The sequence below is a fragment of the Drosophila bipectinata genome, chromosome 3R, assembly GCF_030179905.1.
Source record: "Drosophila bipectinata strain 14024-0381.07 chromosome 3R, DbipHiC1v2, whole genome shotgun sequence".
NCBI lineage: Eukaryota > Metazoa > Arthropoda > Insecta > Diptera > Drosophilidae > Drosophila > Drosophila bipectinata.
The window spans coordinates 17,621,741-17,644,044 of NC_091739.1; the positions used below are offsets into that span (position 1 = coordinate 17,621,741).

At 42.2% G+C, this 22,304-nt stretch overlaps 7 protein-coding genes, 1 long non-coding RNA gene and 2 other non-coding genes across 19 annotated transcripts in view; 4 read left to right on the plus strand and 6 right to left on the minus strand.

Annotated features, from left to right (window-relative positions):
• Positions 1-2,177: 2,177 nt before the first annotated feature.
• Positions 2,178-3,100, minus strand: LOC108130439 (uncharacterized). 2 transcript variants are annotated; one of them, XM_017248854.3, is made up of 3 exons: positions 2,974-3,100; positions 2,739-2,921; positions 2,178-2,677 (listed from the first exon to the last, which is right to left on the minus strand). In XM_017248854.3, the coding sequence occupies exons 1-3, from the start codon at positions 3,055-3,057 to the stop codon at positions 2,216-2,218; spliced, it is 729 nt and encodes a 242-aa protein (XP_017104343.3). In that variant the 5' UTR covers positions 3,058-3,100; the 3' UTR covers positions 2,178-2,215. The 2 variants fall into 2 exon arrangements, with proteins under 2 accessions (XP_017104343.3, XP_070138065.1); XM_070281964.1 differs by having other exon boundaries at positions 2,514-2,681.
• A 294-nt stretch (positions 3,101-3,394) lies between these two features.
• Positions 3,395-3,466, plus strand: TRNAG-UCC (transfer RNA glycine (anticodon UCC)). The gene has a single exon. It is a non-coding gene; the product is annotated as a tRNA-Gly (tRNA).
• A 52-nt stretch (positions 3,467-3,518) lies between these two features.
• On the minus strand, positions 3,519-4,834 carry LOC108130319 (uncharacterized). Its single transcript, XM_017248710.3, has 4 exons — positions 4,676-4,834; positions 4,540-4,592; positions 4,061-4,249; positions 3,519-4,004 (listed from the first exon to the last, which is right to left on the minus strand). Exons 1-4 carry the CDS (start codon positions 4,716-4,718, stop codon positions 3,534-3,536), a joined length of 756 nt encoding a protein of 251 aa, XP_017104199.2. The 5' UTR covers positions 4,719-4,834; the 3' UTR covers positions 3,519-3,533.
• On the minus strand, positions 4,304-4,375 carry TRNAG-UCC (transfer RNA glycine (anticodon UCC)). The gene has a single exon. It is a non-coding gene; the product is annotated as a tRNA-Gly (tRNA).
• A 129-nt stretch (positions 4,835-4,963) lies between the features above and the next one.
• LOC138926722 (uncharacterized) lies at positions 4,964-6,063 on the minus strand. Its single transcript, XM_070281820.1, has 3 exons — positions 5,523-6,063; positions 5,300-5,471; positions 4,964-5,242 (listed from the first exon to the last, which is right to left on the minus strand). The coding sequence occupies exons 1-3, from the start codon at positions 5,847-5,849 to the stop codon at positions 5,049-5,051; spliced, it is 693 nt and encodes a 230-aa protein (XP_070137921.1). The 5' UTR covers positions 5,850-6,063; the 3' UTR covers positions 4,964-5,048.
• Positions 6,064-6,169: 106 nt separating this feature from the next.
• Positions 6,170-7,800, plus strand: LOC108130682 (ELMO domain-containing protein 2). Its single transcript, XM_017249265.3, has 2 exons — positions 6,170-6,570; positions 6,639-7,800. Exons 1-2 carry the CDS (start codon positions 6,321-6,323, stop codon positions 7,337-7,339), a joined length of 951 nt encoding a protein of 316 aa, XP_017104754.2. The 5' UTR covers positions 6,170-6,320; the 3' UTR covers positions 7,340-7,800.
• Positions 7,801-7,869: 69 nt separating this feature from the next.
• LOC108130681 (secernin-3) lies at positions 7,870-9,186 on the minus strand. The gene is made up of 3 exons (XM_017249264.3): positions 8,937-9,186; positions 8,684-8,871; positions 7,870-8,624 (listed from the first exon to the last, which is right to left on the minus strand). The coding sequence occupies exons 1-3, from the start codon at positions 9,084-9,086 to the stop codon at positions 7,898-7,900; spliced, it is 1,065 nt and encodes a 354-aa protein (XP_017104753.2). The 5' UTR covers positions 9,087-9,186; the 3' UTR covers positions 7,870-7,897.
• Positions 9,187-9,434: 248 nt separating this feature from the next.
• Positions 9,435-21,738, minus strand: LOC138926658 (uncharacterized). 2 transcript variants are annotated; one of them, XR_011443265.1, is made up of 4 exons: positions 21,695-21,738; positions 20,129-21,626; positions 19,915-20,035; positions 9,435-9,912 (listed from the first exon to the last, which is right to left on the minus strand). It is a non-coding gene; the product is annotated as an uncharacterized lncRNA (long non-coding RNA). The 2 variants fall into 2 exon arrangements; XR_011443264.1 differs by lacking the exon at positions 9,435-9,912 and adding an exon at positions 15,010-15,364.
• The window catches only part of Alh (coiled coil domain containing protein Alhambra), a 28,136-nt gene continuing 15,399 nt past the window's right edge, over positions 9,568-22,304 (plus strand). For 4 of the 6 annotated variants that reach the window (XM_070281567.1, XM_070281568.1, XM_070281569.1 and 1 more), the window contains exons 1-5: positions 9,568-9,702; positions 11,772-12,250; positions 12,311-12,507; positions 12,567-14,047; positions 14,347-14,434. In XM_070281567.1, the coding sequence (XP_070137668.1) occupies positions 9,668-9,702; positions 11,772-12,250; positions 12,311-12,507; positions 12,567-14,047; positions 14,347-14,434 (2,280 nt within the window). In that variant the 5' untranslated portion in view covers positions 9,568-9,667. The remainder of the gene's footprint in view (positions 9,703-11,771; positions 12,251-12,310; positions 12,508-12,566; positions 14,048-14,346; positions 14,435-22,304) is intronic. The other 2 variants (XM_017248816.3, XM_017248818.3) reach the window with 1 other exon arrangement.
• On the plus strand, positions 15,559-19,306 carry Mlp84B (Muscle LIM protein at 84B). 3 transcript variants are annotated; one of them, XM_017248823.3, is made up of 2 exons: positions 15,559-15,663; positions 17,420-19,306. In XM_017248823.3, the coding sequence occupies exon 2, from the start codon at positions 17,493-17,495 to the stop codon at positions 18,978-18,980; it is 1,488 nt and encodes a 495-aa protein (XP_017104312.2). In that variant the 5' UTR covers positions 15,559-15,663; positions 17,420-17,492; the 3' UTR covers positions 18,981-19,306. The 3 variants fall into 3 exon arrangements, with proteins under 3 accessions (XP_017104312.2, XP_017104314.2, XP_017104313.2); XM_017248825.3 differs by lacking the exon at positions 15,559-15,663 and adding an exon at positions 16,478-16,555; XM_017248824.3 differs by lacking the exon at positions 15,559-15,663 and adding an exon at positions 16,487-16,608.

Sequence of the window (22,304 nt, forward strand, 5' to 3'; positions counted from 1 at the left end):
GTCTCTCGTTTATCTGTTTAAGCGGAATTATTGCCCAAGTGCTTGACAATGGAAGGTGTTGATGATTTGATGTAGACAAGTGTTTCGATCCGTGTACGGGGTTGGGGGTTTGTTGCACAGAAATCGGTTAATTGGTGGAAGGGGCAGCATGCCAGCTGCAAAGGTTCCACGCTGATGTGTTGAAATAATTATTTTGTTTCGTTTGCCACCATGTGGATTACTTTGTAGCACTTCTAAGTCTAATTAATGATTTGTTTCAACCAAGCCGAGCTCAGCAAACATGATAAAAAATAAATACCAGAATAGTTTTTTGTTGAGTTGGAAGACTCGGTGGAATTTGTCAACCAGCATAATTTTTAAGCATTAGCTAAGGACTGTTCAAATATTTGCACAGTCTGGGATTTCCTTTTTTCCTCCTGCCACTGCCATGTCCTTTGTCTTTGCTGTGTTTTTGACTACAACTCCATTAAGAGGCGCTTGCAGTATTTGCTGCATATTTTACGGGGCGCACCAATGACAGGGGTGTCAAAATATGCTACACTTGAAAAAAATGGAAATAGAATAGCAATAGAATAGAAAATAGCAATTAAATGAAAAAATGGGAAAACAATGGTATACAAGGCTTTTATTGGAAAATATACATAAATATCTAAAGATCTACAAATGAGTCTTTTTGATAATGAAATACTTTAATATTCTATTATTATTAAATACGATAGTAAAATTTTTTTTTTTCTATTTTTTCTTAGAAGATACTTGTTCAGTATTTTTATAAGACTCTTAATATTTCTCTGAATGCACCCCCTCTTTTTTGCCTCACCCTTGATATGGTGATGGGCTCAACTCATCCTGCGCCGCACCCGACCTCTGTTTGTTTGTTGTCCTTTTTCCTGTGCCTATCCTGAGTATCTGTGTGTGTGTGTTGCCTCATCATCAGACAACCTCACTAAGGCTACCATGATAAACAAATTGTTTAGCCTCTGCCAGGAGCCTTCCTCGTACCGCAGTCCCTCCTCTTGTATCCTTTGTTTCTGGGAGTTGTTATCGTTGCCGGCGCTGCTCGTTTTATGCAGCTGTATAAACAAATTAGTTTTCAATTTTATCAAGTTGTCTTGCAGCGGCAATTTGTTTCCTGAAAGCTTTGGAAATAGTCCTGAATGGAAATCCTAAAATAGGACACATTTTGCCTTGATTCTAATCATATATTTGATCATTTAATATTCTAAGCAACCATAGTAACTTTTATATTAATCATGTATGGACATCGTGAAATATAATGGTGGGAACAAAGTATTACATACCTTGATAAAAAGGTACTAGAACTAGAACATACATATATACTATAACATAGTATTATATCCTCCATAACCTTATTTCGAATCCTTACCATAAATTCTTTGAATTAAAAACAAACAAAAAACCTTGTAAGTTAGTAGAAGGCTTGGAGGGTCTTGTAAAAATAACCATAATCTTTTTAGTTATTTTTATTTTTGTGGTGTGGCTTTGACCCTTAATAACTCCCACCAAGTCTAAAATGTATACTCTAAAATTAGCCTGCAACCGAGGAATTATGCACACGTCATAGAACACAATCAAGCGTAACCGCCTCTTTGACAGACAACCCTATACCATATATACATAACGTCCTGTATGCACTCCGATATCATTACACGCAATTGCCCTGCCGCAAGGATATCTGCCTCACCCTCACCCTAACCCCCTGCTCTTTTGGCAAAGTACTTTTCATTTTTTGTTATTCGGATTCTAATTAAAAACCCCAGTGCATTGTTGAGGTAGAGGCAAAGTAGGATCGAAATGCTTATCACACTGCTCGTCCGAAACCCTCGTCCTTTTCATTCACTGTGTTGACACCGGGCATTAGGGATACGTCGGGGAAATCCTCTCGAGTTTATGCCTCAAAGAGTACAGGATTGCCGGATTGGATGTGTGTGTGTGAGTGTAAATTTTAATCTCATTTGAAGTTTTTTTTTTTTTTTTTTGAAAGTGCTAAAATTGAAATCAACAATGAGGATAGATTTTTTAGAAGGGGTGAGCCCAGAACTGGATTTAAACTTTTTGGAACGGTTGGAAAAGTTATTCAATCATAACTATAAATCTGTTTTGAATTATTTAAGCCAAATCTAGCGTTTATCATAATACAATATATTTATCAGCAGTTTTAAATGAATAAAAATGTGTATTAGCATTTAATTAATTAAAGTCTCATAACATGCAGCTCCGCGTATTCCAATCCCTCCATTGGATCTATAATGGTAACACCCAGAGATTGTAGTTCCGTAATGTGCCACCTGTGGGCCACCTGCATTCCCAGCTTAATGCCACATTTTTGGGAGGTAAGAGATGTGGCTATTGTGGTAATAGCCTCAGGTCTTTCAATTTGCATCTCCTCCGGCAGTTTTAGGAACACATCCGATGGTAGTTTTCCATGAGCCATGAGCTTTCCAAAATCAATGGTATGCCGGCACAAATAGTATGCCAAACCTCGACATCTGAATTCCGGCAAGGTCACCATATACTCCACCTCCATCCAGCTCTCCATACCCACCTTGAGATTGCAACTCTCATCGACAGCATCAAATAATCTGATATAACTCAGCATATTGGGACTCCTAAACTTTGTTTCCAGATTATCATAGGAGCTATCCGCTCTTGGATTCTATCTAGGTTGAAGATTTTTTTATAAATAAATATAATATAAAAATTTCCATATAACTTACGTATACCAGGCTGGCAATGGCGGCCACAATACTTCCACTTTTCACATGCCTTATGGCAAAGGATACGCCCAGGGTAAGGATGTGCCGAATTAATGTGCGAAACTCACTCACGGCCAAGGAAGATTCCTTAAGCCTGGTAGCAAGGCATCCGAATTCCTCCTCCAATGAAATCCTTGTCAATAGCTGAAAAAAATAACTAGGAAAATAATAAACTTATTTTATTTACAATGCCTACCTCTTCAACGTCATCATACAAATCTGGAGTCACTCGAAGTATTTCGAATTCACCTTCTAAAATGGGTGTGCAGTCCTTCATCATCAAACAAACGAACTTAATTAGACTTGTCACTATATTCGAAGTCTCTAACATACCCGACATGGCTATTAAATAGTGTAATTTTAATTATTTAAGCTTCGAAAATAATGGTAACATTTTACTTTGGAATATAAGCTAATACGACTTTTTAATATTACTTATTGGTTAAAATTAACTATAATTTAGGCACATTTGCAAAAAAAACTATGTAATTATTTATTTCTTTCAATATTTCAAATTTACGCGCCACTTTCAGTGTGCCCACAACACATTTGAAAATTTTGTCCAATGCTTCACTGTCTAATGCTCAAGTATAAACCAGTATGTGCAACCAGACATGGCGTCGGTGGTGTAATGGTTAGCATAGTTGCCTTCCAAGCAGTTGACCCGGGTTCGATTCCCGGCCGACGCACAACCAACTTTTTTGCTATTTTGTATTTAATTTTATTTACAAAACTTTATTTCTTTCATTTTTCGATTTAAAATTTATATACAACATGTTGGCAGAATTTGTGCAAAGGATTAATTCGCTCATCGAAACGCTTGCCATTAAATTCAAAATCCGAATACGGAACCGTGTTTATGACCTTAAAGTCAGTAGCTTTTCCAACCTTTTGGGAGAAACTGGAAGTCCAAAGTGCGGTAACAGCTGCCGGTCGTAGAGATCGTAGTTTTTCGTCTATATCCTCCAGGCCCTTTCCGTTAGCAAGCTCCTGAGTAAGTTCTATGGTAAACTTGGATAAGGATCGTCCAAGACCCAGTCGCTCGTGGCTGGGCAAGGTGGCTAGAAACATTAGTTCGCAGAAGCAATCCATGTTGTACATGGCACAAACATCGACCTTTTCGTCAACTTCAATCATAAAGTTCATCAGGCGCTTGGCTTGCGGACTTTTGGCGCTCTCATTGCGGAATTTCAAAAAGAAGTGGTCTTCGCCTGGCGGTGGGGAGAACTATAAAAAATTTCAGATTCATTAAAAGGAAAACTACGAAATCTTATATAACTTACTTGGATCTTGTTAAACGATACAGCCACTACGCGTCCAGTTTCTACCTCCTTGACCAGCAAAGAGACTCCATCTAAGGCTGTTATTTTGCATAGTTCACGCAGCTCTTGTCTGGCTTGAACATTTTGTGGCAAATTAATTTCGCAAGCAACGCACACCGATTCATTTATAAAAAATGAACCATCCAGAACCTAAAACAATAATTAATAAAAAAAAATTAAATAAAAAATTGCAAAAAAGCGAACTGCGTCGGCCGGGAATCGAACCCGGGTCAACTGCTTGGAAGGCAACTATGCTAACCATTACACCACCGACGCCACGTTAGTTTGAAGACACAAATATAGTTTTGTGCTTTGGGAGCAGCTACTTCCAAGAGAATTTATTTACTTTGCAGATTTAAATTAGATTGACAAGTTTTAAGCTCGAATGATAAACTAGGTAGGAAGAACACCTATATAACGAGTGTGCTTTTTTTACTTACATCTAGAGCTTCTTCCAAATCGGACTGTGTGACACTACGCACTTCAAATTTTCCTGATAGTTTGGGCACAAAGAAAGTACAATTAACATTGCAAAACCATAAAAAACATACTCTCACATGTATTCAAGCTACATACCTTCATGGAGCGTTCCCCAGACTCTTCCATTTTGCTGCCGCATTATAGATTTCTTATCGGTCAAGCAGGGAACAAAATATAGAAACAACTGCGTCAAGTGTCGGTCTATTACTGAGCGATACAGGTTTACGACTAGGCAACATGTGTATACTCAAATGTCGGACTTAGCCGAAGCTTTGGCACCGAACCAATTCTATTTATCTAATCGCTTCGGCACGCGAGTTGTGTTAACAATATTCGTTAATCCACAAGTATATTTTAAAACGTAGCTATTTATAAATAGTTGACTATATATATTTGACTTTCTTAACCGAAAAACTAAAATAAAATAATTTAAAAACTTTAAAATATTATAAAATTACAATTATGTATATTACGAACTAAAAGTTGAAGTCGAGTACATAATCTCCTCAAATTTAACTTCAGTTTCTGCGTTGGCGTTTGCTTCCCTAATTTTCTTGCGAGCATTACAGGCGTATTTATTTCTTCGATTTTTGCAGATACGGAACGCTTGTCTTATATCTGCGATATAATCATTCTTAAGATATCTCTCCCCTTTCAAAGCCTCTGAAAGAAAATGAATGGTTTTAATATTTAAATATAATTTGAATTAATTCCTACTACCATATAACGTGTTGTTGAACTTTGTAAACTGCCGGAAAGGAATCTTATTGTGGATGCCACTGTAGTTCATGTCCGCCAATAGCTCCATTTCAATTATGAGGGTAAAGTTTTTCTGAAGTCCGCCACTTCGTAGTTTGCCATGGGGTCTCATCATTAACTTCATGGTTTTTAACTATAAATTGTTAAAAATTAGTTGGATTTCAAAATAAGTATCGACACATACGTATGAAATTGCTTTTAATTGGTCAGCCAGTTCATCCTCAACAGTTTGAAGTTGCTCTATATTTAATAAAGGAAATTCTTGGGGCTCCCACTGAGTCGTATTATTATCTTCCAAGTCTGAGACGTTTTCTACCGCTTCTGTTTCAAGGATCGGCACATCCACAGGCTCATTGACAAGCTTTCGCAAAACACTAAGCATTTTATTCTGGTTATCAAGAACCATATCCATTTGTTTATTTAATCTATAAATCTCCTTTCTAGCATTAAAAGGCTCTTCATTATCCGCAACAGCATTGCCGGTTTTAATTAAACCCATTTTAGCAATCATTTCTCAAGAGTCTTCAAATCGGAACTAATTACTTCATTGATGAGTGGTATGCAGGTTTTTTATTCCATTGTCTGAGGTTTTATGTATTTAAATTTTAATTGAATAAATAAATGTTTTTAAGGATATTTCCCTTGTTTTTAAAGATTTTTGTAAAATTTTAAAGTATTTTTTTAAAGTTTTGTTTATTATTGTTTACAATTTTGTGAAGCTTAAGATGTGACCGTTTATTGTATTAAAATTTATGCCATGAATTTTTCTCCCACAGATGGCGCCTTAAACTTATCGAAATATCGATATTTTCTCAGTCTCTGTGCCTCAATTACTAAGGTCCACCTCATACATCCTATCATTTGAAAAATAATAAAAAGGCTGTGATCAAAACAATTGTTACGTTGCCCTGGCAACGGATCCAGTAGTGGGCCAAACAAAGGATATCTCCACCGAGGAAGCTAAACGACTTGCCCAATCAAAATGTTTTTACTTGACAGAATACTGCCGCTAATATTTGGCTACATAAGGCCATTCATCAAGTGGTTCCTGCACGCCTTCACCCGTCTATCCGAGCTTCAGAGGATCTGCTATGGAGCCCGGGCAGGAGCCAGCCGAACCAGCCAGGTGGAAAGGTCCTTGACTTTGTCAAAGACGCCCCAAATAAGACGCCTCGTACTTGACCTTGATGAGGCGGCGCCCTACGTGGACAACCGGGAATTGATGGAGTTTGGTGAGTCCACAATGTTCTCATTCTGATAAAAACACTTCTTTAATGTACTTTAATTTCAAAATGTCCAGCTCCTCGTGCGGCACGGGTTGTTATGCAGGCAAAACGCATTAAAAGCAATGTGCATCCTGACTTCGCCAGGCTGTTTGGAAGCTGCGTTACCAGCATATGGGGCTACCGGCGGCTAATGCATCAAGTGGAGCAACTGCGGGCGGAGCGATACGACTCAGACAACTTGGATCACGAGCATAAGTTGCTAAGGTTGTGGCAGCTTCTGATGCCCGACACCCCGCTTACTGGACGGGTGAGCAAACAGTGGCAGGATATCGGATTTCAAGGCGACGACCCCAAGACAGACTTCCGGGGTATGGGCATGCTGGGCTTAGAGAACCTTCTCTACTTTGCCACGGCCTACAACGATGCCGCCAAGCATGTTCTCCTGCATTCGCTGCATCCCACTCTGGGCTACACGTACGCCATCGTGGGCATCAACCTCACATCGATGGCCTTTAATCTGGTTAAAACCGGAGCCGCCAAGACGCACTTCTACAACCAGGTGGTGCAGCACAAACAAGACTTTAGCACAGTGGAGGACTTCCACAAGCTGTACTGCTACTTGTTCTTTGAATTCGACCGCTTTTGGATGGAAAGTGATCCACGCAATATTATGGACTTTCGCGAGATCTATCAGGCATTCGAAATCACCAAACTGGAGGCCCTGCACAATGAGAATACTATTTTTAAGACAAATTTGGTTGTCGAGTCCGTCTAAGATTTGGATGAATGGGTTTTATTTTAATTATAGTTGAATAATATTAGGAATAAAGTCACTAAGTCAATTGGCAGATAGTTTAATCCTATTGAAACCCTTATTTTAAACTGCATGCTTCGAAGTGCCTGGATCATTTTACCTTTGTTTCCAAAGTAGTACTTACTTAACTCCACAATAAGTCCAAACACGTATTTCTTTACTTTTTCGTATAAATGCAGATTTTATGCGCTTTATTTTGAGAGGCATATATAAGGTATATTTATGTATGTATTCGTATATATTTTAATGCAATTGTGTAAATCGTTAACTAACATAAGCCTGGAATGTCACCTAATAATACTTTAAAATCAAGTCAGAGATTACCCACTGAGATAGGGAGAATAATAAATAATATTTTAAATATCACGCAAAAGCATAAAAACTAAATGGAAATAAAATCTTTCGAAAATTGCACGAGAAAATGGTTGCCTTTTTTGGTAATGCTCAAGTCAAATTCCAAAGCCCAATAGAGCTTGCAAGCTAGTTTTTGAATAATAAATATGAATAGTTTTCGTTCATCTAACGATAGAACTTGACCTCCGCCTCGACACAGTCCTTGAGCAGTTCGTCCAGCTCCTCGCTGGCATGATCCTGCAGCGAGAAGTAGTTATTAAGTTCGTCCACGCAAGATTTTTCCAAGCTGCGCAAATGCTCCAAGGCCGCCGGCTTTCGTTGCGAGTGTAGCTTATGCAGCAGGGTCAACTCTGCTTCCGCCTGGACTTGGGTCAACGGCGAGATGCGTGGCTTGGGCGCGAATACGAACGGCTTGAACACAGACTCGGCGGCATTGGGCGTTCCTGTAAACCAGTGACACGAGATTCCTTTACCCGACAGAACAGAAACGCTGGCCGCTCGTGAGCTACTCGCTTGGCTGGCGGCACGCAGTGTCTCGAACATGTCGTGCTGGGTGTAGCTACCATCACCAGCCGGCTTAGGACCACTCCACTCTTCAGCTGGCGATTTAGCCTCTGCATCGTGGGCGGCTGCAAAACTAGAAGCTGCCTCCAATCCTTCGCTAGTTTTATTAGAGCCTGTGGTAACCGCCAATCCCCCAATGGGCAGCCGCAAGAAACTCGCCTCTACTTTCTCGGCAGCCCAAACTTTTCCGGAGCAACTGACCAACCAGGCGGCACTGGAATCACAAACAATGAAGTTCAACTTTGAGGTATCATTGCCATGACTGGCTACTAAAGCTCCAATGCGATCCACGGCAGCGTCTACATCGATGGCCACCGCAAGAGTCAAGCTGGAAAAGAAACAAAAAGTTATTAAAATTAAATATAGTCGAAAAAATAATTTACCTACCGCACAATATCAGTTCCAAGCAGACAGTCACTGTCCTTCGCCTCCGTTTCACCTGAAGTCCAGGTTAAGCCCACAGCGACACTCCGTTCATTGGCCCCAAAATCGCCCCCCCAAAGGCCTGGCTGCGGTTTTTGCAATATGACACGCAAGGCATCGCCACTTGGTTCGGCAGACGCACCGCCATCAGTCTACAAATTGGAAAAGTGGTGAGTCATTTGATCGAGCCACGGTTTCGAGTCTCAGCCTCTTTTACCTTCCCCTCCAGCACTTCGCTGACATCATAAAAGCAAACTTCCGAGGAAACTCCCAGGGATTCGGGGTCCTCCGCGTTGCGACCAATTATCAGAGATCCATCGGCACAATTGGCAGGCAGGACAACAAAGCAGTCGCCGTTGGAGGACATTTTTTCTGGGTTTTCTCGCGAAGCTCTAAAAAATGCACAGACGACGAGGGAGTTGCAGAATTGATTTTTCCCACAGCTGTTTGATGTGGGGTGTTATCCAACACTGGCTTCCACACCAAACCGACAACAATATCGCAATAAATAGTCAAATAATGACTATTGAAATCAAAACATTAAAATCATTATGCTAATATAAATTAAATAATTATTTATAATTTATTAAATTTTAAAACATTTAAATAAATGTGAATAACAAATTGTAAACGTTGTAAGCCAGAACGGCCACACAACTCTATTGCCACCGCTAAGTAATCGAACTATCGTTAGGCCACCGTTTTTTGGAGCACCTCTATGTCACGGTCGCTTATTTGGATTTTAAGTGCTCAAAAGCCCCGAGTTCTAAGTCGTTTCGCTTCCGAAGGATTTTGGCGTTTACAAAGTTTGACATAACGTGAAAAAATCCGTGTTGCACCTGTGCTGTTCAGCCAGAATCGCATAGCTTGGAAAACGTCTTCGCTGCATTTGTGTACAGCAGGTGGTGTTGTCTCTCTTCCGCCCGATCTGGTCACCAGCTTGCTTCAATGTGCGAGCGAAACAACAACAAACAAGTTACAAGGTGTGTGTTGGTGTTGTAAATACTCGCGCACACAGTGTTGTTGTTGCGCTGGTGGATGTTCAGCGCCTTTTTCGCTTCGATTCGTGTGTTGATTATTTTACTTGCGTGCGTTTGCTGCTCGTGGGCGGCTGCTTGAGGAAAGGCAAAAGAAAGTGCTGGGAAGTCCAGGGAAAATTCAAGGAACGCGAACCCTTCAGTCTTCTTATCGGGCTGAAAGAAATTCATTATTACAAGTGCTAATTCGGGTAAAGAAAATCAATATTCTCAGAAGGTGCCAGCAGCGCCCAATAAGACAACAGAGTGAAAATAAAAAAAAAAAAATATCCCCCAAAGAATTTCAAGTTTTTAGTGGACCCCACTGCCGCCAGCCGCCCTGCCCTGAAAAAAAAGAGATAGTTCTTTCTTTATTTTTTCCGTTTCTGTTTTTGTTGTATGCTGCGTTGCTTGACCACTTTGACCGCGCGCATTTTTCTCGGCTCGAAACTAGTTTTTAAAGCGTTTTAAAGCCGTGCTCGGGAGTGAAATTAAAGCAATTGCCCATAAAAATCAATAAATTCAAGCCACGGGTATACACACAATATCTCTCCGCCGAAATGTGATGTAAATTTAACGGTGACTCTGGTGTGCTTTAAATGGGAAAGCGGAACTGGGAAACCACCCTCGCCCACCCCGAACAGCACAGACCCCAACCTCCCAAAACTCCCCCAAATGCAGGCATCTTGTGGGCGAAGGAAATATATGGAGTACATACTGGCATCCTCCCCCAAAAACGCGCCCCCTTTTCCGGCGTTTCGTGTATGTACGTGTATATACAGTTGCGGTCAAATCAATAGTGCCTTGGATGAAATTTTTAAAGTGATGAGATGAAATTGTAACACTCTTTCAGAGAGGCTCTTATCAATTTAATCCTTTAATAAGTTTAATTAAAACCTTTATCTATTAATTTGAACCCAGCTGTATGTATATATCTGTGTGTGTGTTTGAGGCGTGCTGGTGGAAAGTGCATTGCTCTCCTCTCCTGCTCCATCGTCGTCTCTTCATTTCAAATGCAAACATAAAACGGCCTCGTTTCATGTTCGTGCGTGCATGTGTGTGTGTGTGTGTTTTTTTTAGTTCTGTTACACCGTTAAGATGGAGCTCTCGCCCAGTTGGTAACACGCTGGCTGGCTGGCTGCGTTTTTCGGTAGTTGGCAACATGCTGACCCAATAACGGTATAACCAGACCCGCACTCTTTCCGAGATGCGCGAGATTGCATGAATGGAGAAGTGAACAACACCCGCATGCCGTTATTGTTATTATTAGTGTATTAGTTGTTGTTGTTGCTGCTGAGAAATCTCTGCAGATGCTGCGACCCACATCTTTGCCCTCTCACTCGCACACTCGCTCGAACTACATAAGACTCCCAATTGGAATGGGCTCTTGTAATGCAGCATTTTCCTGTTTTATTTACGGCTGCCTTTGTTTATATTGGGATCCGATTTTGTTCAAGTTCAATGAACCAGCTCAGCTATGGAATGCCTCGTGTTTCGGTGTATGCGTGTCTCTTAATTCTTGTCACCCGTAAAAGTAATTTGTTGTGGGATTTTATTACCCGGCGATAAATATAATATCAATATTCGGAGGCATCGTTTATGTGTTTACGGCAGTCATTTAAATCGTTTACCAAAAAATTCGCGTGCTTTTGTTAAATAGCGGCGAAATTACCTTGACATTGAAAGAATCAACTGTGTCTGTGTGTGTGTGTGTGTGTTAGTGTTTATATACGCGTGTAAATGTTTTGCGAATGGAGCTCATCGGCTATCTCGCTTGCACTCGCACAGAAGGCTAAAATTGTAAATATGCACAAACATGTGCACAATTAAGTAATATTGCAAAAGGCCGGCCTGTTGTTATTGTTGTTGCGAGTGGACGAGTGCGAATGACCTTGCAAACTGACACCTGCATCGATAATAACTCGAAAGGCCGGAACCTCTTTTTCTATAAATACATATCTTGAACTAGTGCTATTGAGTGTTTGTTGGGGGGGTATTTGTGGATGTCCTTACTGATAGATCTTTATCCTTCACAGTTCCAACAAAATTCCATCTTCATTCAATGCTAAACTGGAGCTTGACTCCAGCAAAGACGACACCATTCACTCCGCAAGCTTGAACAAAAAACTGGTCAAGATTAAAAAGTTCAAGCTGGACGACATGAAGGAGATGGTGGGCGGCTGCTGTGTATGTTCGGACGAGCGGGGGTGGCCGGAGAACCCGCTCGTCTACTGTGACGGCCAGAACTGTACGGTGGCGGTTCACCAGGCGTGCTACGGCATTGTCACCGTGCCCACAGGGCCCTGGTATTGCCGCAAGTGCGAATCCCAGGAGCGAACCTCTCGCGTTCGCTGCGAGCTGTGCCCCTCCCGTGACGGTGCCCTGAAGAAGACGGACAACAGCGGCTGGGCACATGTCGTCTGCGCCCTCTACATACCGGAGGTGCGCTTCGGGAATGTGACTACAATGGAGCCCATCATCTTGACCCTCATACCGCAGGAGCGGTACTCAAAGAGTGAGACACATATTTCCAGTCCTGGATTCACATAATAACCTGCATCTATTTTTATTTTAGCCTGTTATATTTGCCTAGAAATCGGCAAGCCAAATCGGGCCAATGTCGGCGCCTGTATGCAGTGCAATAAGTCCAACTGCAAGCAGCAGTTTCATGTGACCTGTGCCCAGAGCTTGGGTTTGCTCTGCGAGGAGGCCGGCAACTATCTGGACAACGTTAAGTACTGCGGCTATTGCCAGCATCACTACAGCAAGCTGGTGCGTATGTGAGGGATATTTTTCGTGATTTTTCCGCTTATTTTTTGTGTGCTTTGTAGAAAAAGGGCGGCAACGTCAAAACCATTCCGCCATACAAACCCATTCAACATGACACCTCCTCCGATTCCTGTTCGTCACCCGAAAAGGAGATCGATTCCACCATGAACTCGTCGGCCACATCGGCGACGAGCATCAAGTTTACCAGCAGCAGTGGCAGCGGAACTAATGCCACAAGCAGTGCCCTCAATACCAACTCCGGAGCGGGTATCTCCGGCGGAAGTAACAGTGGCGGCGTCTCATCGTCGTCCAAACAGCGCAAGAGCAATGCCTCGAGCAAGTCATCCAGTAGCAGCAGCAGCAGCTCTTCTTCTTCATCCACGGGCATGGCGGCCAATGCATCTAGTTCTGCAAACACAGGAGGCTCTGGTAATCCACCGGCTGGAGGTAGCCTTCTGCCTGGAAGCAGTAGCAGCACCAGCAATGTGGGAACTAATTTAAGCAACAACCCGACAGGCGGAAGCGGATCTACCACCAACCCGTCTAGTTCGGCTAGCGGGAGCTCCAGTGGAGCGCATTTACCAACTGCTGGCAGTGGAGCATCTCAATCGACGACCAGTCAGTCATCCGCGCCAGCTCCTAGCACGAAATCATCGGCTAGCAGCTCGAGCAGCAGCAGTAGCAGTTACAAGGATAAACATAGCAAGAGTCTGAGCAAATCCACTTCCAGCAAAGAGAAGGATAGCAAGGACAACGCAAGCAATTCAGCTAACAATAGCTTTTCGAATTCATCAGCCACCTCCACGTCCTCCAGCTCTTCATCTTCTCGGGATAAGTCATCGTCGAAACTTTCGAAAAGCAAAGACTCTTCACAAGTGCCAAGTGGCAGCAGCACAAGCACCACCAGCAGCATTAGCACCCAGCCCACTTCATCTACAACGACCTCGAGCAGTGCATCAGCAGCGACCGGCACTCATTCGACCAGCTCGGCTTCTAGTGGCATTAACTCCACGGCTAACTCAAGCAACGAACACTCGAACCATGCCCAGAATCTAAGCACCAGTGGAGGATCGGGAAGCATCACCGCCGGAAAGTCGCAAATGACCAGTAATTTGGGGCCTCAACTGAACTCCAGCAGTTCAGGGTTCGGTTCGGAGCTCAGATCTGGAAGCAGCACCTCCAGCACAGCCCCAAACGATTCATCCAACTTCGGTGCTGGCAGTAATTCAAGCTTAGACAGGGACACTTTGCCCGGCGCTGGTTCGTCGGCAAGCAATCTGTCCGGGATTATCGGCATGGGCCTGGGTGGTGTCTCGTCCACGGCAGCCACCAATCTGACCACCAACAAAAGCGGCTCCTCGTCGTCGTCGTCCTCGACAAGTGGTAATCCCATATCAACGAACCTGTCCACCAGCAGCTCATCATCGAATTCGGTATCAAAGAAACGAAAAGCTGACTCGGCAAAGTCCAGTGGAAGTGGTTCCATCTCGGCGTCCGTTTTGGACGACAGCAATAGGTGGGGATCGAGAATGGGAAAGAAAAGGTCTTTTACAATTTACAATTTTCCAAATTTGTAGTTTTTAGAGTGGTCTGATTTTTAAAATTAATGATTAATGTTAAATATTAGAGAAAATCATGTAAAAAATAATTTAAAAGCCAGACCAGAAGTATATTTTAATAATTTAATTTTGGCATACAGTCATTGTTAAAAACCATTTCATTAATTGTAGATATAACTAACCACTAACCCTGTATGAGACCTTTTTTTTTATTCTACTTGTTTTTATTCTTAAATTATAAGTCCTTATGTATTAGTTTTAATTATTTTTTCGACTCATACAGCTCTTTTCGGGACATTATCAAGGATGTGCAGGTCACTCTAACGCCTCTAACAGACTTTGAAAAGGAAATCGAGAAGAGTTCGAAACGGGTAAGTCTACCGAATGTTTATTTTTTAGAAATCTGCCTATAAATAGAATAATAAACAACTTTATTACCTCACTGAAAGAGTATGAAAATATAAGAAAAAGCTTTTTGGCTCTTGAGGCACAGTTTCTGGTTCTATCTCTTGAGATAGTTTGGATAGCTCCAAAAATCTCTTGAGAATTCCCTTCATCTCTTATTTTGTATACAATGTTGCTGTTTGAATGATGGATCCCATAATCGTTTACACTTGTGTACACGATGTCATATCCCCGCAAGAGAGGGAATATAACTATAGGATCTGGTAGTTGTATATTCGTTTCCCTCATCATCCAAAAAGTTTTGGACGCAGGCGTCTTGCCAATATTTTTGTATAATATTTTTAAGTGGAAAATGCAATTACACGAAATTCTGTAAAATATTCTGTCTGAAGCGCAAGGTGAGCGTTAATTATACAAAAGGTGTTCCACACCCGTTGCATTTAGAAAGAATTCCGTGTTTCTAATCCCATTAATGATTCCTCAAGGTTGTATCATGTTTATTTTCAAATCAATTAAAAAATTATTAGAAAAACTAAGTACCTATGGTATTGCTAATCCTAAGAACAAGTTCTTGATCGGCTTCAAGGGTATTTATCATTCGATTGGGGGTCTCTCCTTGTCCATTTCCATTTGGCCGATTTGATTGATGCCCAATGATGTACCCATGCCCCATTAATTTTCTTTTGAACCAAAAATGCATGCGAAAATATTATCGAAATTTAATTAAATGCAAATGCGCATGTTAATTTATTGATGTTGTTGAAGTGCCGAATGATCCGAGAGACACGGTCCGACAGATAGCGACTTTGAACAAGACAGTTGAACCGTGTTTGTTGATCCAATATAAGATACAGATACAGATACACTCTTTTCGCCTTGTCATGTCCAACCGCCACCTGGAAAATTCGACTCGACGACGATCATAAATGAAATTTATGAAAGCACATATAGGCGGAGAGAGTGGGCTAATGGCTAATGTATGTATTGTTGTTGTTATGATGACCGACCCGACCATATAGTCATCCCTATCGGTTGCCTCTGGCGACATCATCGTCCCCCATTCGTGCCGTGTGCAGACAAAGACTCAAAGCGCTTGACATTTTTCGCAGCGCGATCAGTCGAAAATCGTTGTTAATCGAAGCTAAACTAAAATTAAGAATTTTTCTTTAGCGAATTTTGTTATTACGAACGAAAAGTAAATATTCCAGACGTCTATCATCATCATCATCATCCAGACGAACCCAAAACCAATATAATTCCACAATCCAGTGCAGTGCCTCGCCTAAAAAATGCATCGTCGTGTAAACCTGCCTGAAGTTTTGTCAAGCGTTCGGTTTTTTAATTTTAGAACTTGTGTGTAATTTGGCCCATAATTTGACCTAAAAAATTAAAAAAGCGGAATGTGTGGCTCCACGGAGGAAGCAGTTTTTTTCCCACACACACTCTTATTTATAGATTTCGGATTTTTTTAGTGGAACAGTTTTTTTTTGCAGCTGTTGGTGGACTCAATGACATCTAAATTGTCTGTGGGGAGTATTTAATTTTTTACTTAGTATTAGGATTGTAACTATTAAACTATAGGGTTTTTTCTAGAATTCCTAGGGACTGTAAACAAATTATTAAAATTTCTTAGATGTTGCTTTTTCTGACTTTACGATCTGGCGATACTCCGCTTCCCGCTAGGAAAAACATTTTCACACAACATCCTAGCCCCACAAACTTATCGGACATTAAAACACACAAGTGAACCAACCGAGAATATGAAATGAAAAACTTTTTCGAGAAAAATAAAAAACAAAGGTTGAAAAACCGCAGACTCTACCAACACAATCATATTTCCATTCCACACTCTCTGGCGATATTAAATGAAAATGTATCGTGAGGGAAAAGTGCTCCGTGTTGCTTCTGTTGCTAAAGCTGTTGCTGCTGTTGCCGCATCTAAAGTTTCTCAACTCAGATCTGAGTAGGAAAAACTCAGCTATCCGCCGTGCCGTGCCGTGTGCACTCACTATTATATAGATTAGTTTGCTTTGAGCAATCTTCCAGTTCAGTACTCGGCGCTTCCGTGTGTGGTTTAAGTGCGTTTTGTAGGTTCCGTTCTTGTCCGACACCCAGGTGTACCTATATCCGTCTATTCTGGGTAGATACTGACATCGTTTAACCGATATATTGCAACCATCTTGCACCTCATCTAACACCTCCTCATCTCGTCAGATAACAACATATTTTAGCCAGGGCTAAGGATGAGTCAGTATTAGATATACAAAAATATATATACTATATCTGTCATAGTCGCGGTCATAGTCATTTTTTGTGTCTTTTCGCCATATCTTTCTACCTGTCTGTGTTATTTTTATACGAAAATATTCTGTATAGATACACATTTATTGCTCATGTTTTTCCTCCGATTTTCCTCTTGTGATTCAAAGAATTCTATCCCAATTTTTTTGGTTGTTGTTTGTTGAGAAAGATATTCTTCTCTGATCATTAACATAAGAATTTTGTATATGTATTACGTATACGTCCGGTTGGGTAATTTTCTAGCACAGGCGATGACGTTTAGACTGACGGATAAGAATTTCTGATAGATGATCTACATGATGACAACTGAAGAGCTATATTAACCATAAAAAAACGATCTTAAAAAAATGTTTACAATTCTGAGAAACTAAAATAGAATTTAATTCGCCAAAAAAAAAATCAATAAACTTTGGAAAATATTGTTTATTTAAGCTTCCATAAAATAGATTTAGCTGGAAATTCTATACCAAAATATTGGTAATTAGGTAAAAAAAAATTAGGATCTTACGCCTTCGGAACTGGCAGGTGCTTTTGCTTACCTCATCCATCGCTTTCATCGCCACCCACAGCCACCCACCACCAACCACCACCCACCATCAGAGATACCGTCCGCGACTGCCACTTTATGAGTTCTCTTTCTGCACTTTCAGATAATAATAAGTATATTGTATTCGAGTAGATCATTTTGATAGTGTAAACCGAACCCGAAAACACACAGACAGAATGCCTTCCTTCCAACCGATCGAGGCCCCCAAGTGTCCGCGCTGCGGCAAAAGTGTCTACGCCGCCGAGGAGCGTCTGGCCGGTGGCTATGTTTTCCACAAGAACTGCTTCAAGTGCGGCATGTGCAACAAATCCCTGGACTCCACCAACTGCACAGAGCACGAGCGCGAGCTGTACTGCAAGACCTGCCACGGCAGGAAGTTCGGTCCCAAGGGCTATGGCTTTGGCACCGGAGCCGGCACTCTTTCGATGGACAATGGATCACAGTTCCTGCGCGAGAACGGCGATTCACCGTCGGTGAGGAACGGAGCCCGCCTGGAACCCCGTGCCATTGCCCGTGCTCCGGAGGGTGAGGGATGCCCACGTTGCGGTGGCTATGTCTACGCCGCCGAACAGATGCTGGCCCGCGGCCGTAGCTGGCACAAGGAGTGCTTCAAGTGCGGCACCTGCAAGAAGGGTCTCGACTCGATCCTGTGCTGCGAGGCTCCGGACAAGAACATCTACTGCAAGGGCTGCTACGCCAAGAAGTTCGGACCCAAGGGCTATGGCTATGGTCAGGGTGGCGGTGCGCTCCAGTCCGATTGCTATGCCCACGACGACGGAGCTCCCCAGATCCGTGCCGCCATTGATGTGGACAAGATCCAGGCCCGTCCCGGCGAGGGTTGCCCCCGTTGCGGTGGTGTCGTCTACGCCGCCGAGCAGAAGCTGTCGAAGGGTCGCGAGTGGCACAAGAAGTGCTTCAACTGCAAGGACTGCCACAAGACCCTGGACTCGATCAACGCCAGCGACGGACCCGATCGCGACGTCTACTGCCGCACCTGCTACGGCAAGAAGTGGGGTCCCCACGGCTACGGATTCGCTTGCGGTTCCGGCTTCCTGCAGACGGATGGCCTGACCGAGGATCAGATTAGCGCCAACCGGCCGTTCTACAACCCGGACACCACCTCCATCAAGGCCCGTGAGGGCGAGGGATGCCCCCGATGCGGCGGCGCCGTGTTTGCTGCCGAGCAGCAGCTGTCCAAGGGCAAGGTGTGGCACAAGAAGTGCTACAACTGCGCCGACTGCCACCGGCCACTGGACTCCATGCTGGCCTGTGACGGACCCGACGGCGAGATCCATTGCCGCGCCTGCTACGGCAAGCTCTTCGGCCCCAAGGGCTTCGGCTACGGACATGCCCCCACTCTGGTCTCCACCAGCGGCGAGAGCACCATCCAGTTCCCCGACGGCCGTCCCCTGAACGGACCCAAGACCTCCGGCGGATGCCCGCGATGCGGTTTCGCCGTGTTCGCCGCCGAGCAGATGATCAGCAAGACCCGGATCTGGCACAAGCGTTGCTTCTACTGCTCGGACTGCCGGAAATCGCTCGACTCGACAAATCTGAACGATGGACCCGATGGCGACATCTACTGCCGCGCCTGCTACGGCCGCAACTTCGGGCCCAAGGGCGTGGGCTACGGTCTGGGCGCGGGCGCTCTCACCACCTTCTAAATCGTGGTTCTAATTTATGAAACCGAAATATCACAACCCACATCCATGTCTGTGAACCGTTCCGTTCCGTTCCGATATTTTTGTCTAATTTTGACCTGTCTGTTATGACTAATCCCCCCCAGAACCATCCCAGAAAACTTAGCTAACTTAGTCTTCGTTTGTCTTCGTTCCAACGATTTTTGATCAACGATGCAGTACTACGATATATAGTAATTGCAAATCATTTTCTTTAGGTTATGTGAGAATAAGCTTAATATTGAAACAAAACAAACAAAAAATATGAAAGAAAAACCTAATAAATGGAAAAAAAATTTGAAAACTTACAAAACTCAAAAACCAAAAAGAACTTACGACTCAAAAGCGAAACTAACCATCGAATACACTAACCCAACGACCAGAAAGGAAAGGAAAACTTTCTACAGGTTTCCACAGATATAGGGATCTAGCGAAGGAAGCAGCGCAACTACTGCGATCCAAGTCGTTTATAATATATATATCTATATTTTCGATGATTTCGAGCCAAGTATGTATTTTGCTCCAAAACCAAATACCCCAAAAGAAAGCATACTTTGTGCCAATTATTGACAATTTTTTTTAATATTGAACGATATTGAATGATATATGATGTGTTGTATATTTAGCTGATTTAGTTCTTACGATACACTTACGAAATCTTTATTATTTATAATGATATTTCAACGATATTTCACACACATCACTCTCTAATCTCTTGCATTCTGATTCGGATGCGAGCCATGGCATATACTATATAAATATATATATATCGCATACATATTCATCAAACACTAGAGCACTCACGCACATAACATCCAACAACAACAATAATATATATGCCCCAGTGGGTTCCATGAAAACAAAATGATTTCAAAATTGTTTTTTCGTAGTTTTAATTGATTTAATTGGGTGTGCATACCTGAGAATGGCCAAATACCTGAGCATCTGCATCTAGATTTTGGACTCTAGGATGGATGGCTGGCTACCTGGTTGTGGGTTGGTTGGTTGGTTGGGGAGTCAGTTGAGCCACCTCATCTGGTCTATATATAGAGCCCCGACATGTTCGGCCGCCGACAAACATCGTGAAAATAATTGCTCAACATACGCACAAAGTTTTCTCAAAATATACATACATATCCTTTTGTCCGATTTGTGGGGCCTGTCTCTGTGTATGTGTCTTGGCCTGGTCGAGAAAAACACATTCGAAATGTTCCATAACTGTATCCAAATGATTTTCTAAATATAAATATGATGCTAATATGCCTCAGCAAAAAGCTTTCTCCCTCCCAAAACGCTCAAGAGAGAAATTAAGAGAATGGGTGTTTTATTTTGTTTCAAAATTCAAAAATTAAATTGTTTATTCCACGTGTCTGAATCACTCAAGAGAGTGGTGATTTGGAAAACTAGGAAATGGACTTGTTGTCGAGTGTGTTAGCACCTAAAGCTAAGTTATTTCACTAATGCATTTGATGATTTAATGGGTTGCACTTATGAACTACCATACCTCTCGTATTATTCACATTTCTAAAAACAATTCCTGGCATCCCAGTGGGTCCGTTGTGCTCCGTGACGTTGACCACGAAAATATGTTGCCATGGGGCTTGCCCCTCAAAACCAAACCAAAGCAAATATAATAATTTATATATATATTTCTATTCCCGATATTATTTTTCTCATAAATATAAAAGAACGCCTTCGGTCTCAGGTGTGTTTATGTTAGTTTTGGTGTTTGCATTGATGCGAATATTTATAGACCTTCATAGTCAGCGTCTATTTTCTATTTCGAGTGATTCGTTTTTGAAATTGTTTCGCATATGACACACACCCGCGATGATCTCTAAATATACTGACGGGGAGGATCTATATTTTTTATATGGCTCTTCTAGTCTTTAATTAATGTTCAATTTCGGCCGGTCAATGGTGCGAATAGATTTATGTCTTGCTCCAAGTATGCGACTATTTGTTCTAAAACGACTGGACTGGACGATAAAGAACATGTGGTTGTGTTGATTTTATGGATCACGGAACCAGAACCTGGGGAGATGCAAGGTCTTCCTGGGGCCTCGATTGCTTTGAGATTTCCCAGAAAAGGAGGTGGTTGGTTTGATTGATTAAATCAGGAAATGACACATTCGATTGGTCGGGTAATCAGTCTACATAACGAAATAAACATCATATCTATTGCATTACGTGACTAGCTTGCATTTAATGGCCGGGTTATTGATTTCGCATTACAGAATGTGATATAACCGGCAGGGGGGGGGGTTTGGGATTGGAAACGGAACCGCAACCAAACGGAACCATTTTGGCCACACTTTGACAGTTTCAATGGGCCACCGCTGTTCTGAATTTTTTTACGCCACCGATTGTTAGTTTCAAATTGCAACTGCTATCCTTAATAGAACGTCCATGGGGGGTTTCCCAACCCTGAGAATAAATAAAAAAAAAACAACTACATCCAACAGTAGCACCTCATGCTGTTTTTACAATATTGTTATGGTGGTGATGGTGGTGGAAACTTGCTGAAATTCTACCCGCCGATGGGCCGATGTGTCGATGGGTGGGTGATAATTTACAATTCCGTTCCTCTTGAATTCTTCAATTATGACCGGTTGTCAGAAGTCGATGGAACTAAAAAAAAAATAAATAAAAAAACCGAAATGCACACGTGCTGTGATGACTATGCTGGGTTCTCTTACCCCTCGGTTGTGATGGCTTATTTATGGTGTGTGGGTGTGGGTGGTGTATTGCCTTTGTAAGTGCATTTTACCTAAGCGATTTATTTAAAATGACCATAAAAATCATTTGGACAAATACCTTTTCCCTGCGGCAATACATTTAATTTACCCGCAGGATAGTCACCCGGCTGGCAGGTCACCAACAGCAACAAACACCTTGTTTGGGTGTGCGGGTGGGTTGGTGGGTCGTCGTCGTTTTTCCCATCTAGTCGATGAGAATCCCTGGGAGTCGCGTGTTGCCTGATTTTGACATATTCATGGCTCCGACACGTGGCCCGTTATTGCGTTTTATTGTTTGTGACTCTTGGCCAAATGTCTTAACACTGACCAAGTACAGTTACAGTTACAGTTACAGTGAAGTTTAGACCTTTGATGTTATAAGTGTGTTATATAAGCCAGCATAATTAATATGATAACCATGGTGGAATTTCCAATTTTCCAGATGCTATGGGTATTTAATGATGATATGATTATGATGCTATGGGTATCGATTTTGATAATATCTTAATGGTTATTAACCTTTTTTTTATCCACATTAGAGGATCGATTTTCTGCTAAATGCATTCTCCCT